The sequence below is a fragment of the Homalodisca vitripennis genome, unplaced genomic scaffold, assembly GCF_021130785.1.
Source record: "Homalodisca vitripennis isolate AUS2020 unplaced genomic scaffold, UT_GWSS_2.1 ScUCBcl_6615;HRSCAF=13911, whole genome shotgun sequence".
Taxonomy (NCBI): Eukaryota; Metazoa; Arthropoda; class Insecta; order Hemiptera; family Cicadellidae; genus Homalodisca; species Homalodisca vitripennis.
In genome coordinates, this window is record NW_025782781.1 from 53,349 (window position 1) to 68,463 (window position 15,115).

A 15,115-nucleotide genomic window follows, 5' to 3' on the forward strand; every position below is an offset into this window, starting at 1 on the left:
CTTATATAAAATACACACAAGGTAAAAGTAACAACACAGTTTAGATAAAACCTTTTTTAATTTATTAAGTTTTTCTAAATATGAGACACCTCTTTTAATCTAATAACAAATTGTGAAATACAGGATTATTACAATACATTTTTTGTCAAAACAGTAAATAAAACAATATGATTTGAAACAAATAAAAATTATTCTATGTACATATATACATGTTTTAGTGGAGTTATACACGCGATGAATTTCGTATTTTTAACATGTTAGCTGAGCGTTCGTATATATAAAATGAAATATGTACATGCATAACAATGTATAATAAATCTTGAACTGTCAAAAGAGTTGTTACTATAATAAACAAACGCATAATCGTACAATTACAAACACACATAAAAAGCCATTAGCGAACTTCAAGAACAACCCGTATCCTATAAAGGAACAATACATGACTAACAAATAAAATAAAACTACACGTTGTCTAGTCAAGATAATTTTCTGTAAATAAAATATTTCCATTAAGGTACTACTTCATTGCGGTTCAAATTGTAGTTTAAACATAAATTTTATTAGTTATTGAACATTATAATATGCACACACAAAAGTATTTTCGGTTTTTTAAATGTAACAGATTTCTTATAATTATTTAAAAATCTGTTAATATCAATTATCCGTATCAACAAAAACATGCAATGTAACAAATCTAAGTAAATAATAATGGCCACAACATGTTATTTAGTAGATATAATGTGTAAATTTAACATATTGTTCTACGTAAGTTATAATGCTAATTAAAAAGTGATCTATAATAATTAAAATCAATTATTACCTATTAATAATAGAATAAATTATCTGGACAATAAAATGTACATTCAAATATTTCACTTAAGCTAACCAAAGTTCGAACAACAGCAATCATGTTAAAAACTTTTTATCATATTTTATATCTACAAGGTTTTTTACACAAAAATAGTCTAGACAATTATATCTCATTTAACAAGTGTATATATACATAAAAAATATACTTTCAGACTGCTATAATTAATAATAATTTCGGAAAATGATATTTAAACCATAAGCAACAAAACGGGATTTTGAATTTGAACTGATTGCACATTTTTTCAATCCACCGATGTAGAGTAAAATTCAACAAATTAATGATAAGCTAACAAAATTGAGTTATTTATTGACATAGTGTTGTCAAATGTACATATATAACCTCTATTTGCATGTTATAACTACAAATATGTCGACTAAATTGGTAATAACATCTATAAATTGTACATGTTTGTATTAACAATATATAGACTTCATTTACGTTCAGATTACATTACTTTCTTTCGCTGATGTACGCATCTAATTCCGCATCTAACTCTGCTGCAGTTGGGATTTTATTTTTCGTTCCTCGTCCATCACCTCTTTCGTCGCCATGACCACCTCTTTTGAAACCTGCAACAGGAAATATCAAACTTGAGCGAACTTCTATTGATGTAATTCGCATTAACTTCAATACAGTTATTTATTATTTTAAGGGAACACAACTTTAATATGAGAATGATGAAATGAGTGAATTTGTCATCAAGGACAAGACAAATTTACATCTTAAAGTTTTTTTTTTCCCAATCATTAATTCTTTTATATACAAGTAAATCCATATTTTTAATAATTACCTACCGTAGTTTTCATTAGTTATACGGAAACCTATCCCCTTCATACCAATATAGAATAGTAGAAGGTCAAAGTAAAAAGATTTTAATTAAAAGAATTTTCTCACCTCGTCCACCATCTTTGCGGCCAAAACGTCTAGCACTAGGCCTGCGGGCGAAGCCTTCTCTGACTCGGTTGGCTTGCTCCTTCATAACGGCAACATCAGACGTGGTTATTTCAATCTGCATGGGTCGACCTGTAAATATGCAACACAATATGTAAACGGGTTTATAACGTAATAAAGATATTCGGTGATTATGTTATCCACTACTTTAAGGCAGTGTGAATAATAACATGCAAACAGGATTTGACACGAGAAGGATTGCGTTAGACACATATCTTCAGCACGTAATTAACCAAATTATCAACGTTTTTATGGATGATAACTTATTGGCCTTAAGCCTTTTTGTTCAAATTAAATAATATGTATTCATTGTGTTACAAGTGAACTTTAAACAAATTAAAAAGAGAAAGAGGATATCCAAATCCGAGAAATGTATAGCGTTTCTTGTAATACAACGGTAGTAAATGTTTATAAATGGTTTTTCTTTGATTCCCTACCCATTATAGCATGAAACTAACTGTTATACATACTGTACTCACCATCTAAAGGAACGCTGTTGTACTGTTTCATAGCTTTGACTGCATCTGCTTTTCGGTGAAATACGACGTACGCTGAACCCATGGAGCGACCAGACTTGTCATAATTAACCGTTGCACTGTGTAGAGGACCAGATTCTGAGAAGAGTTTCTGGAAAAAAGGTATTAACTATTAAAACTACGAACAATAATATAAATATGTGCATGTGTTCTTGTGAATGCACCATAAAAATTAATAAAATTATTGAGAGGTTTAAAAATTATTATACTTTATGAACACAAATGTATTTTAATTTACATAAAGCTGTAATTTAAAATCTACTTTTACAAGAATAAAGAAGAAACTCAAATGTCTGGTGTAAAAAAGCTACTTATTGGTACTTTTACTAAGCCTTGGTATAATGTAATTTGACGTATTATTAGTATAAAGATAGTATGAATATGAATGTATATATAATGTAATAATTGGGGCCTATATAACAAATAATCTAACATATACGCCTTTAATTTTAAATTTTGTTTAAAGTTGCAACAATAGTATACAACAATAATATTCTTTTGTTTTGACCAGCTATATCTTAATTCGTTTACAGCATTTAGCAGAGTAAAATATTTACACACACACGAATTTAAAAACAAATTGTATTCGGATATGAAATATAAAACTTTTTTTACCTGCATGTCTGAATTTGATACTCCATAGTCCAGGTTTGAGACGACTAGTGTTGCACCACCTCCTGTCATGCTTAGACCTCCTGCTCCCCTGCTGTTGTAGAGAGTCCGGCCATTATACAGATCATGCTGCCAACGGCTGTTGCTATCGTCAGGAGGCTGAAAGTAAATACACGAATAAAACCGTGAATTATTTAAAAAAATTTCCATTGTTTGAAAAGCATCTATAAGCACTAAAATTTAAGATAGACAAAAGTTAAACTATTTAATGGATATAACCTCAACTATAGTATCCCATTCTTTTGAAAAACCTTTAAATATTCCTGTGTATGTATACAGGTAAATTTACAGGTATAAATATATATATATATATATATATTCATTAATCAAATTTGTGTAAATGGCAATAGCCTAATTTAATTTTTTCCAATAAACATTGAATCGCAAAGAGTACCTGCTCCGCCGGGACTCGAACCCGGATCTCTCACTTTCAGGGTGAATGTGCTACCATTACACCACAGAGCCTTTACATTTTACGATTCAATTATTTTGTATTTGGCCAATACGCTATCTGCTCGACTGAAAAAATAGGAATATCTACGCCTATAGCACAACTGTATTGTGCTAAAACCACTGTTTTAGTTTAGGCTAATAATATCATTATAAAACGTAGAGACAATAGTTTAATATTTAATAATTTACTTTATTTAAAGCCTAACAAGTAAAACATAATAATAAAAACAAATTTTGTCAACCGAACTAAAACAAATTTGCTATTAACGTAGCCCTATCTATTTTTATTTACGACTCGCCAAGACTTCAAAATATTTTATTTCTATATTTAAGCCTAATATTTATCACACTTAGTCTTAAACGTTAAAATTTTCTTAATTGATTACGGATACATATATAAATAGGAAGGTAGTCTAGTAATTCTTTCTAAATAATCTGTTACATACAAAGTGTACTTACTTGAGAATAGGGAGTTCTCGCTGCTGAACTAAATCTACCTCTCTTGCTTCTCATGGGTCCTCCACCACCACTGGCGTTGTTCTTAAATTCCTCGCTCTGTTTAATTATGTCGTCCAAACTCATTTCTAACTTATCCATCACTATATAAACAATATCCTGATAACAATACAATAACTTGAACAGTATTCTAATATCTAACGCACAAAAACAATCAAATCTTAAAGGCAGCCAACAACGACCTATCAGCACAAGAACTTACTCAGACGAGTTCCAAGCAACGTATGAAGGAAATGGAGTTGAGTGGCGGGAACTAGAAGACAAGATGGCGCGCGCATCCCAGCCGTGACGTCACGCATCGAGAAAAACCAGTTTTCCCCCTCCACCCGTGCACATAGAGATCTGTGGTGGTGGACATTGCTATTGCATGGTATTTTTGTGTTATATAGTTTGTAGATTATTATAGCAAATAAACTAATTATTCTACTACATAATTATAAATGTGTTAATGTAGTGGTCATATTATTTATTCCTACTTGATAGGCAATTTTTTTGTACTCATGAAAAATTTAAGAAAACTGGGGACCGTAAGTTATAAAGGTTGATATTGTAAAAAATATCAGAATATAAAATCTATTTATTCTCCATTTGATCTAGTTTAATAAATGTAATTTAATTCGTTTAAAAATCACAAATAGTACATATTATTTTAAATTTATCTCTGTTTGATAAATATATATATATATATATATATATATATATATATATATATATATATATATATATATATATATATATATATAATAAATAATAAAATATATAATAATTTCAATATACAAAACAGGACTATTCTCTGGTAGAAATGGTAAATTAATATTGGTGGTAGTGTTGCCTTACGTACCATATGCACTGTTTATCAAAGAGTACGTGTTTAACGACAATATAATGTCAATATTGCCACTATGGAACCATTACAGTCCCATTCGCTAAAATCTCGTGATGGTTAATAATAATATTAAAGCGTATACTATTAAAAAATTATAACAGTATGTCCGTGTATGTCTAACCGATTGTATATACACATTATTAAGGCCCCTTGCTTAACATAAAGATGTATTCATATTTAAAAAATACTTCTTCGGGCTACACCCTACTGGTCTTTACAGCTTCACTACAGCTAACATATCTTATTAATTGAAATATCCTGTTAATGTTATTAATTACTCAGTAAAACTATTGTTTTAGCTGCATAGCTATCCTAATATAATTAAACTATTATTATAATCTGTTTAAAATATTAGTTTACAAATAGTAAGTTTGGTGATTTTATTATTTATAATTTCTTTAAAATAACTGATGAGCGTTAAATTTATTCAGATAAGAAATTTTAAATTCAAAGAAAATTATATTTTTAACAATACGTTATGGCAAATAATTAAGTACGCAGTGCTCAGTCAATACAGTAATGTGGATATCAACAACAAACAGAGTTACTTTTTAACTTTTAAAAACCTTGTATAAATGTTATTATCACAACTGCCGTTTAGAGGGATAGAATCTAGAAATATCTGGAATTTGGTCTAGCAGAGTCTTTCATAAATTTGTTGCTGTGATTCTGAAGCGTAAAACATCGATAAAGTATCAAGAAACGAATTGAAATTGATAATTTCCGGAAAACACAAGTAGTAGTACGTCCAAACTTGTCATGCTCTTCTGTAATCACATTGAAAATAATACAGCCTAAATACTTTTACAAAATAATTACGCATAAAATGTGTTCTAGCATTTATTTAGCAGTTGCTAATACTTTCAAGACAAAACTGTCTCTCGTTCACTTAGTCTTTAATCGTATTATAAAAAACAATTTAAGTTAAAAATATTTTGTGTAGGTGAACATACTCTGAAATTTAGACATGACATCTGTGCAATAAATCCCTCCAGATTACTGTCTAACTTTGTACCCAAAGTACCACACACACTTGACTGGTTAGATATAAGTCCCGTTAGATTCCAGGAAGGGTGCGGCGCGGTAACCAAATGAGAACAATACACCCCGAGGAGCCGCTACCGCTTTGTCTGGTTTTGGCGACAACTACAGTCCGAGATTAGGTTTGCCAGGAAGTGGAAAATGGAGTGTTTAATTTTAACCAAACTTTTGAGTTTGAGGGCGTTTTGTGGTTTAACCGTTGGAGATACGAGAAAAAGTCACTGAACCTTTCCTGTCGGAAATTTAATTTTGACTTTCGATTGTGGCCTCAGATTTGAGTTACGAGCTCTGGTTTAGTCGGTAAAGAGCATGGAAGGAAAGTCTGCACTGGTCAGCATCGTGATTTTTTTTAGTATAAATATAATACATACCTATCTTAAGTCAGTATTTTTAAGTTTTTTTAGGAGGTTTAATTTGCTCAGGAGTTAATGTAGTCATGCCAGGAAATTCACAGGGGGGTTAATGTTACGGGGGGTTAAGACATCAGGGGGGTTTAATTTCCTCAGGAGGTTATCTAGTCATGCAAGGAAATTCCCATGGGGGGTTAGTGTTACCGGGGGTTAATAAATTGGAACTTTCTTGTATACAATTTAAAATTGAAGTAGGATTCTGCTGTCGGGTTTTATCTACGACCTCTGGTTTAGGCAGTAAAGAGCTTGGGAGAAAATACTGCACTGGCCAGCTATGGTGAATTGTTAAGTGTAAACAAAATAAAAACTACCTTTATCAGATTATTAAGTTGATCGAGGGTTTAATTTAATCAGGAATTCTTCTACCATGAAATTCGCGGGATGGGGCTTATGTCAGTCCCGACTAACGATTTTTTCTCAAATTCAAGCTAGCTCTAACGGTTCTTCCGCTATCGGGCTTCAAAGAAATGCCATCATAGATACCCATAAAACCATTATATAAACGATTGCTCACATTTATCCAAATTCCATGGAGTGAGACATGCAACATAATCCAACTTGGTGTTCATTGTGTGGAAATTAAGCAATGTATAGTTATGTTCTTTTTTCAAGATTTTGTTAGACTGACAGGCTTTTCCACCCCCTGTATGGTTTTCCTGATGTTCAACCAAAAAACTAAATTACTATGAAATTTTTTAAATTTAACTTTTATCTTAACAAAATAACATAACCATTACTTTACAAATAATATTAAAAAGTATCTGTTGAGTCCATACAGTCTTAAAATGTATTTTGAACCAAGCATAGTAATAGAAATTAATCATAAACTTTATATTGTTCTCGTAACAGCCAAGGTTGTACAATGTATTTATGTCTTGTCAAGATGTTTAGAATTATTTAATGGTAAGAAATGTTCATATATTACTCTCAATATGCGTATTAAATGGATACCATAATTTAATTTCTTTAAAATTTTCTTATATCTTATCATAATATCTTATTAAAATACGTAATATCTTAAAATAGAACCATATTTTTAAATAAAACTTTTTATTTATGATGTCAATTATATTTGTCCCAAAATAAGTACCAGTTCTTTAGATTGGATAATACAATGAGAATAATAATAAAATTTTCAATTTAAAAATAAATTTTTACGTTTGAAAAACTATTTAAGAACAAGCAGTAATAAATTTTCAAATTTCAAAAATACCTGATATTATCAATTGGAAAGTGCTCACCCCTTATATAAAATACACACAAGGTAAAAGTAACAACACAGTTTAGATAAAACCTTTTTTAATTTATTAAGTTTTTCTAAATATGAGACACCTCTTTTAATCTAATAACAAATTGTGAAATACAGGATTATTACAATACATTTTTTGTCAAAACAGTAAATAAAACAATATGATTTGAAACAAATAAAAATTATTCTATGTACATATATACATGTTTTAGTGGAGTTATACACGCGATGAATTTCGTATTTTTAACATGTTAGCTGAGCGTTCGTATATATAAAATGAAATATGTACATGCATAACAATGTATAATAAATCTTGAACTGTCAAAAGAGTTGTTACTATAATAAACAAACGCATAATCGTACAATTACAAACACACATAAAAAGCCATTAGCGAACTTCAAGAACAACCCGTATCCTATAAAGGAACAATACATGACTAACAAATAAAATAAAACTACACGTTGTCTAGTCAAGATAATTTTCTGTAAATAAAATATTTCCATTAAGGTACTACTTCATTGCGGTTCAAATTGTAGTTTAAACATAAATTTTATTAGTTATTGAACATTATAATATGCACACACAAAAGTATTTTCGGTTTTTTAAATGTAACAGATTTCTTATAATTATTTAAAAATCTGTTAATATCAATTATCCGTATCAACAAAAACATGCAATGTAACAAATCTAAGTAAATAATAATGGCCACAACATGTTATTTAGTAGATATAATGTGTAAATTTAACATATTGTTCTACGTAAGTTATAATGCTAATTAAAAAGTGATCTATAATAATTAAAATCAATTATTACCTATTAATAATAGAATAAATTATCTGGACAATAAAATGTACATTCAAATATTTCACTTAAGCTAACCAAAGTTCGAACAACAGCAATCATGTTAAAAACTTTTTATCATATTTTATATCTACAAGGTTTTTTACACAAAAATAGTCTAGACAATTATATCTCATTTAACAAGTGTATATATACATAAAAAATATACTTTCAGACTGCTATAATTAATAATAATTTCGGAAAATGATATTTAAACCATAAGCAACAAAACGGGATTTTGAATTTGAACTGATTGCACATTTTTTCAATCCACCGATGTAGAGTAAAATTCAACAAATTAATGATAAGCTAACAAAATTGAGTTATTTATTGACATAGTGTTGTCAAATGTACATATATAACCTCTATTTGCATGTTATAACTACAAATATGTCGACTAAATTGGTAATAACATCTATAAATTGTACATGTTTGTATTAACAATATATAGACTTCATTTACGTTCAGATTACATTACTTTCTTTCGCTGATGTACGCATCTAATTCCGCATCTAACTCTGCTGCAGTTGGGATTTTATTTTTCGTTCCTCGTCCATCACCTCTTTCGTCGCCATGACCACCTCTTTTGAAACCTGCAACAGGAAATATCAAACTTGAGCGAACTTCTATTGATGTAATTCGCATTAACTTCAATACAGTTATTTATTATTTTAAGGGAACACAACTTTAATATGAGAATGATGAAATGAGTGAATTTGTCATCAAGGACAAGACAAATTTACATCTTAAAGTTTTTTTTTCCCAATCATTAATTCTTTTATATACAAGTAAATCCATATTTTTAATAATTACCTACCGTAGTTTTCATTAGTTATACGGAAACCTATCCCCTTCATACCAATATAGAATAGTAGAAGGTCAAAGTAAAAAGATTTTAATTAAAAGAATTTTCTCACCTCGTCCACCATCTTTGCGGCCAAAACGTCTAGCACTAGGCCTGCGGGCGAAGCCTTCTCTGACTCGGTTGGCTTGCTCCTTCATAACGGCAACATCAGACGTGGTTATTTCAATCTGCATGGGTCGACCTGTAAATATGCAACACAATATGTAAACGGGTTTATAACGTAATAAAGATATTCGGTGATTATGTTATCCACTACTTTAAGGCAGTGTGAATAATAACATGCAAACAGGATTTGACACGAGAAGGATTGCGTTAGACACATATCTTCAGCACGTAATTAACCAAATTATCAACGTTTTTATGGATGATAACTTATTGGCCTTAAGCCTTTTTGTTCAAATTAAATAATATGTATTCATTGTGTTACAAGTGAACTTTAAACAAATTAAAAAGAGAAAGAGGATATCCAAATCCGAGAAATGTATAGCGTTTCTTGTAATACAACGGTAGTAAATGTTTATAAATGGTTTTTCTTTGATTCCCTACCCATTATAGCATGAAACTAACTGTTATACATACTGTACTCACCATCTAAAGGAACGCTGTTGTACTGTTTCATAGCTTTGACTGCATCTGCTTTTCGGTGAAATACGACGTACGCTGAACCCATGGAGCGACCAGACTTGTCATAATTAACCGTTGCACTGTGTAGAGGACCAGATTCTGAGAAGAGTTTCTGGAAAAAAGGTATTAACTATTAAAACTACGAACAATAATATAAATATGTGCATGTGTTCTTGTGAATGCACCATAAAAATTAATAAAATTATTGAGAGGTTTAAAAATTATTATACTTTATGAACACAAATGTATTTTAATTTACATAAAGCTGTAATTTAAAATCTACTTTTACAAGAATAAAGAAGAAACTCAAATGTCTGGTGTAAAAAAGCTACTTATTGGTACTTTTACTAAGCCTTGGTATAATGTAATTTGACGTATTATTAGTATAAAGATAGTATGAATATGAATGTATATATAATGTAATAATTGGGGCCTATATAACAAATAATCTAACATATACGCCTTTAATTTTAAATTTTGTTTAAAGTTGCAACAATAGTATACAACAATAATATTCTTTTGTTTTGACCAGCTATATCTTAATTCGTTTACAGCATTTAGCAGAGTAAAATATTTACACACACACGAATTTAAAAACAAATTGTATTCGGATATGAAATATAAAACTTTTTTTACCTGCATGTCTGAATTTGATACTCCATAGTCCAGGTTTGAGACGACTAGTGTTGCACCACCTCCTGTCATGCTTAGACCTCCTGCTCCCCTGCTGTTGTAGAGAGTCCGGCCATTATACAGATCATGCTGCCAACGGCTGTTGCTATCGTCAGGAGGCTGAAAGTAAATACACGAATAAAACCGTGAATTATTAAAAAAAATTTCCATTGTTTGAAAAGCATCTATAAGCACTAAAATTTAAGATAGACAAAAGTTAAACTATTTAATGGATATAACCTCAACTATAGTATCCCATTCTTTTGAAAAACCTTTAAATATTCCTGTGTATGTATACAGGTAAATTTACAGGTATAAATATATATATATATATATATATATTCATTAATCAAATTTGTGTAAATGGCAATAGCCTAATTTAATTTTTTCCAATAAACATTGAATCGCAAAGAGTACCTGCTCCGCCGGGACTCGAACCCGGATCTCTCACTTTCAGGGTGAATGTGCTACCATTACACCACAGAGCCTTTACATTTTACGATTCAATTATTTTGTATTTGGCCAATACGCTATCTGCTCGACTGAAAAAATAGGAATATCTACGCCTATAGCACAACTGTATTGTGCTAAAACCACTGTTTTAGTTTAGGCTAATAATATCATTATAAAACGTAGAGACAATAGTTTAATATTTAATAATTTACTTTATTTAAAGCCTAACAAGTAAAACATAATAATAAAAACAAATTTTGTCAACCGAACTAAAACAAATTTGCTATTAACGTAGCCCTATCTATTTTTATTTACGACTCGCCAAGACTTCAAAATATTTTATTTCTATATTTAAGCCTAATATTTATCACACTTAGTCTTAAACGTTAAAATTTTCTTAATTGATTACGGATACATATATAAATAGGAAGGTAGTCTAGTAATTCTTTCTAAATAATCTGTTACATACAAAGTGTACTTACTTGAGAATAGGGAGTTCTCGCTGCTGAACTAAATCTACCTCTCTTGCTTCTCATGGGTCCTCCACCACCACTGGCGTTGTTCTTAAATTCCTCGCTCTGTTTAATTATGTCGTCCAAACTCATTTCTAACTTATCCATCACTATATAAACAATATCCTGATAACAATACAATAACTTGAACAGTATTCTAATATCTAACGCACAAAAACAATCAAATCTTAAAGGCAGCCAACAACGACCTATCAGCACAAGAACTTACTCAGACGAGTTCCAAGCAACGTATGAAGGAAATGGAGTTGAGTGGCGGGAACTAGAAGACAAGATGGCGCGCGCATCCCAGCCGTGACGTCACGCATCGAGAAAAACCAGTTTTTCCCCCTCCACCCGTGCACATAGAGATCTGTGGTGGTGGACATTGCTATTGCATGGTATTTTTGTGTTATATAGTTTGTAGATTATTATAGCAAATAAACTAATTATTCTACTACATAATTATAAATGTGTTAATGTAGTGGTCATATTATTTATTCCTACTTGATAGGCAATTTTTTTGTACTCATGAAAAATTTAAGAAAACTGGGGACCGTAAGTTATAAAGGTTGATATTGTAAAAAATATCAGAATATAAAATCTATTTATTCTCCATTTGATCTAGTTTAATAAATGTAATTTAATTCGTTTAAAAATCACAAATAGTACATATTATTTTAAATTTATCTCTGTTTGATAAATATATATATATATATATATAATAAATAATAAAATATATAATAATTTCAATATACAAAACAGGACTATTCTCTGGTAGAAATGGTAAATTAATATTGGTGGTAGTGTTGCCTTACGTACCATATGCACTGTTTATCAAAGAGTACGTGTTTAACGACAATATAATGTCAATATTGCCACTATGGAACCATTACAGTCCCATTCGCTAAAATCTCGTGATGGTTAATAATAATATTAAAGCGTATACTATTAAAAAATTATAACAGTATGTCCGTGTATGTCTAACCGATTGTATATACACATTATTAAGGCCCCTTGCTTAACATAAAGATGTATTCATATTTAAAAAATACTTCTTCGGGCTACACCCTACTGGTCTTTACAGCTTCACTACAGCTAACATATCTTATTAATTGAAATATCCTGTTAATGTTATTAATTACTCAGTAAAACTATTGTTTTAGCTGCATAGCTATCCTAATATAATTAAACTATTATTATAATCTGTTTAAAATATTAGTTTACAAATAGTAAGTTTGGTGATTTTATTATTTATAATTTCTTTAAAATAACTGATGAGCGTTAAATTTATTCAGATAAGAAATTTTAAATTCAAAGAAAATTATATTTTTAACAATACGTTATGGCAAATAATTAAGTACGCAGTGCTCAGTCAATACAGTAATGTGGATATCAACAACAAACAGAGTTACTTTTTAACTTTTAAAAACCTTGTATAAATGTTATTATCACAACTGCCGTTTAGAGGGATAGAATCTAGAAATATCTGGAATTTGGTCTAGCAGAGTCTTTCATAAATTTGTTGCTGTGATTCTGAAGCGTAAAACATCGATAAAGTATCAAGAAACGAATTGAAATTGATAATTTCCGGAAAACACAAGTAGTACGTCCAAACTTGTCATGCTCTTCTGTAATCACATTGAAAATAATACAGCCTAAATACTTTTACAAAATAATTACGCATAAAATGTGTTCTAGCATTTATTTAGCAGTTGCTAATACTTTCAAGACAAAACTGTCTCTCGTTCACTTAGTCTTTAATCGTATTATAAAAAACAATTTAAGTTAAAAATATTTTGTGTAGGTGAACATACTCTGAAATTTAGACATGACATCTGTGCAATAAATCCCTCCAGATTACTGTCTAACTTTGTACCCAAAGTACCACACACACTTGACTGGTTAGATATAAGTCCCGTTAGATTCCAGGAAGGGTGCGGCGCGGTAACCAAATGAGAACAATACACCCCGAGGAGCCGCTACCGCTTTGTCTGGTTTTGGCGACAACTACAGTCCGAGATTAGGTTTGCCAGGAAGTGGAAAATGGAGTGTTTAATTTTAACCAAACTTTTGAGTTTGAGGGCGTTTTGTGGTTTAACCGTTGGAGATACGAGAAAAAGTCACTGAACCTTTCCTGTCGGAAATTTAATTTTGACTTTCGATTGTGGCCTCAGATTTGAGTTACGAGCTCTGGTTTAGTCGGTAAAGAGCATGGAAGGAAAGTCTGCACTGGTCAGCATCGTGATTTTTTTTAGTATAAATATAATACATACCTATCTTAAGTCAGTATTTTTAAGTTTTTTTAGGAGGTTTAATTTGCTCAGGAGTTAATGTAGTCATGCCAGGAAATTCACAGGGGGGTTAATGTTACGGGGGGTTAAGACATCAGGGGGGTTTAATTTCCTCAGGAGGTTATCTAGTCATGCAAGGAAATTCCCATGGGGGGTTAGTGTTACCGGGGGTTAATAAATTGGAACTTTCTTGTATACAATTTAAAATTGAAGTAGGATTCTGCTGTCGGGTTTTATCTACGACCTCTGGTTTAGGCAGTAAAGAGCTTGGGAGAAAATACTGCACTGGCCAGCTATGGTGAATTGTTAAGTGTAAACAAAATAAAAACTACCTTTATCAGATTATTAAGTTGATCGGGGGTTTAATTTAATCAGGAATTCTTCTACCATGAAATTCGCGGGATGGGGCTTATGTCAGTCCCGACTAACGATTTTTTCTCAAATTCAAGCTAGCTCTAACCGTTTCTCCCGCTATCGGGCTTCAAAGAAATGCCATCATAGATACCCATAAAACCATTATATAAACGATTGCTCACATTTATCCAAATTCCATGGAGTGAGACATGCAACATAATCCAACTTGATGTTCATTGTGTGGAAATTAAGCAATGTATAGTTATGTTCTTTTTTCAAGATTTTGTTAGACTGACAGGCTTTTCCACCCCCTGTATGGTTTTTCCTGATGTTCAACCAAAAAACTAAATTACTATGAAATTTTTTAAATTTAACTTTTATCTTAACAAAATAAAATAACCATTACTTTACAAATAATATTAAAAAGTATCTGTTGAGTCCATACAGTCTTAAAATGTATTTTGAACCAAGCATAGTAATAGAAATTAATCATAAACTTTATATTGTTCTCGTAACAGCCAAGGTTGTACAATGTATTTATGTCTTGTCAAGATGTTTAGAATTATTTAATGGTAAGAAATGTTCATATATTACTCTCAATATGCGTATTAAATGGATACCATAATTTAATTTCTTTAAAATTTTCTTATATCTTATCATAATATCTTATTAAAATACGTAATATCTTAAAATAGAACCATATTTTTAAATAAAACTTTTTATTTATGATGTCAATTATATTTGTCCCAAAATAAGTACCAGTTCTTTAGATTGGATAATACAATGAGAATAATAATAAAATTTTCAATTTAAAAATAAATTTTTACGTTTGAAAAACTATTTAAGAACAAGCAGTAATAAATTTTCAAATTTCAAAAATACCTGATATTATCAATTGGAAAGTGCTCACCCCTTATA

General features: G+C 30.4%; 2 protein-coding genes and 2 non-coding genes across 4 annotated transcripts; all 4 read right to left on the reverse strand.

Annotated features, from left to right (window-relative positions):
• Nucleotides 1-1,321: 1,321 nt before the first annotated feature.
• LOC124373900 (THO complex subunit 4-like) lies at nt 1,322-4,080 on the reverse strand. Its single transcript, XM_046832221.1, has 5 exons — nt 4,038-4,080; nt 2,974-3,017; nt 2,302-2,449; nt 1,766-1,894; nt 1,322-1,440 (listed from the first exon to the last, which is right to left on the reverse strand). Exons 1-5 carry the CDS (start codon nt 4,078-4,080, stop codon nt 1,322-1,324), a joined length of 483 nt encoding a protein of 160 aa, XP_046688177.1.
• Trnas-uga lies at nt 3,425-3,495 on the reverse strand. Its single transcript has one exon. It is a non-coding gene; the product is annotated as a tRNA-Ser (tRNA).
• Nucleotides 4,081-8,900: 4,820 nt separating the features above from the next.
• Nucleotides 8,901-11,660, reverse strand: LOC124373901 (THO complex subunit 4-like). The gene is made up of 5 exons (XM_046832222.1): nt 11,618-11,660; nt 10,552-10,595; nt 9,880-10,027; nt 9,344-9,472; nt 8,901-9,019 (listed from the first exon to the last, which is right to left on the reverse strand). The coding sequence occupies exons 1-5, from the start codon at nt 11,658-11,660 to the stop codon at nt 8,901-8,903; spliced, it is 483 nt and encodes a 160-aa protein (XP_046688178.1).
• Nucleotides 11,005-11,075, reverse strand: Trnas-uga. The gene has a single exon. It is a non-coding gene; the product is annotated as a tRNA-Ser (tRNA).
• Nucleotides 11,661-15,115: the final 3,455 nt, after the last annotated feature.

What these genes read in the sequence shown, in the direction of transcription:
- LOC124373900 (XM_046832221.1), bottom strand. Translation starts at nt 4,080, where the DNA reads ATGGATAAGTTAGAAATGAGTTTGGACGACATAATTAAACAGA. An exon ending in TATCAAATTCAGACATGCAG is followed by an intron (nt 2,450 to 2,973) that starts GTAAAAAAAGTT and finishes CCTTTTTTCCAG; the next exon opens with AAACTCTTCTCAGAATCTGG. An exon ending in CAACAGCGTTCCTTTAGATG is followed by an intron (nt 1,895 to 2,301) that starts GTGAGTACAGTA and finishes GCATATTTACAG; the next exon opens with GTCGACCCATGCAGATTGAA.
- LOC124373901 (XM_046832222.1), bottom strand. Translation starts at nt 11,660, where the DNA reads ATGGATAAGTTAGAAATGAGTTTGGACGACATAATTAAACAGA. An exon ending in GGACGACATAATTAAACAGA is followed by an intron (nt 10,596 to 11,617) that starts GCGAGGAATTTA and finishes GTGCAACACTAG; the next exon opens with TCGTCTCAAACCTGGACTAT. An exon ending in TATCAAATTCAGACATGCAG is followed by an intron (nt 10,028 to 10,551) that starts GTAAAAAAAGTT and finishes CCTTTTTTCCAG; the next exon opens with AAACTCTTCTCAGAATCTGG.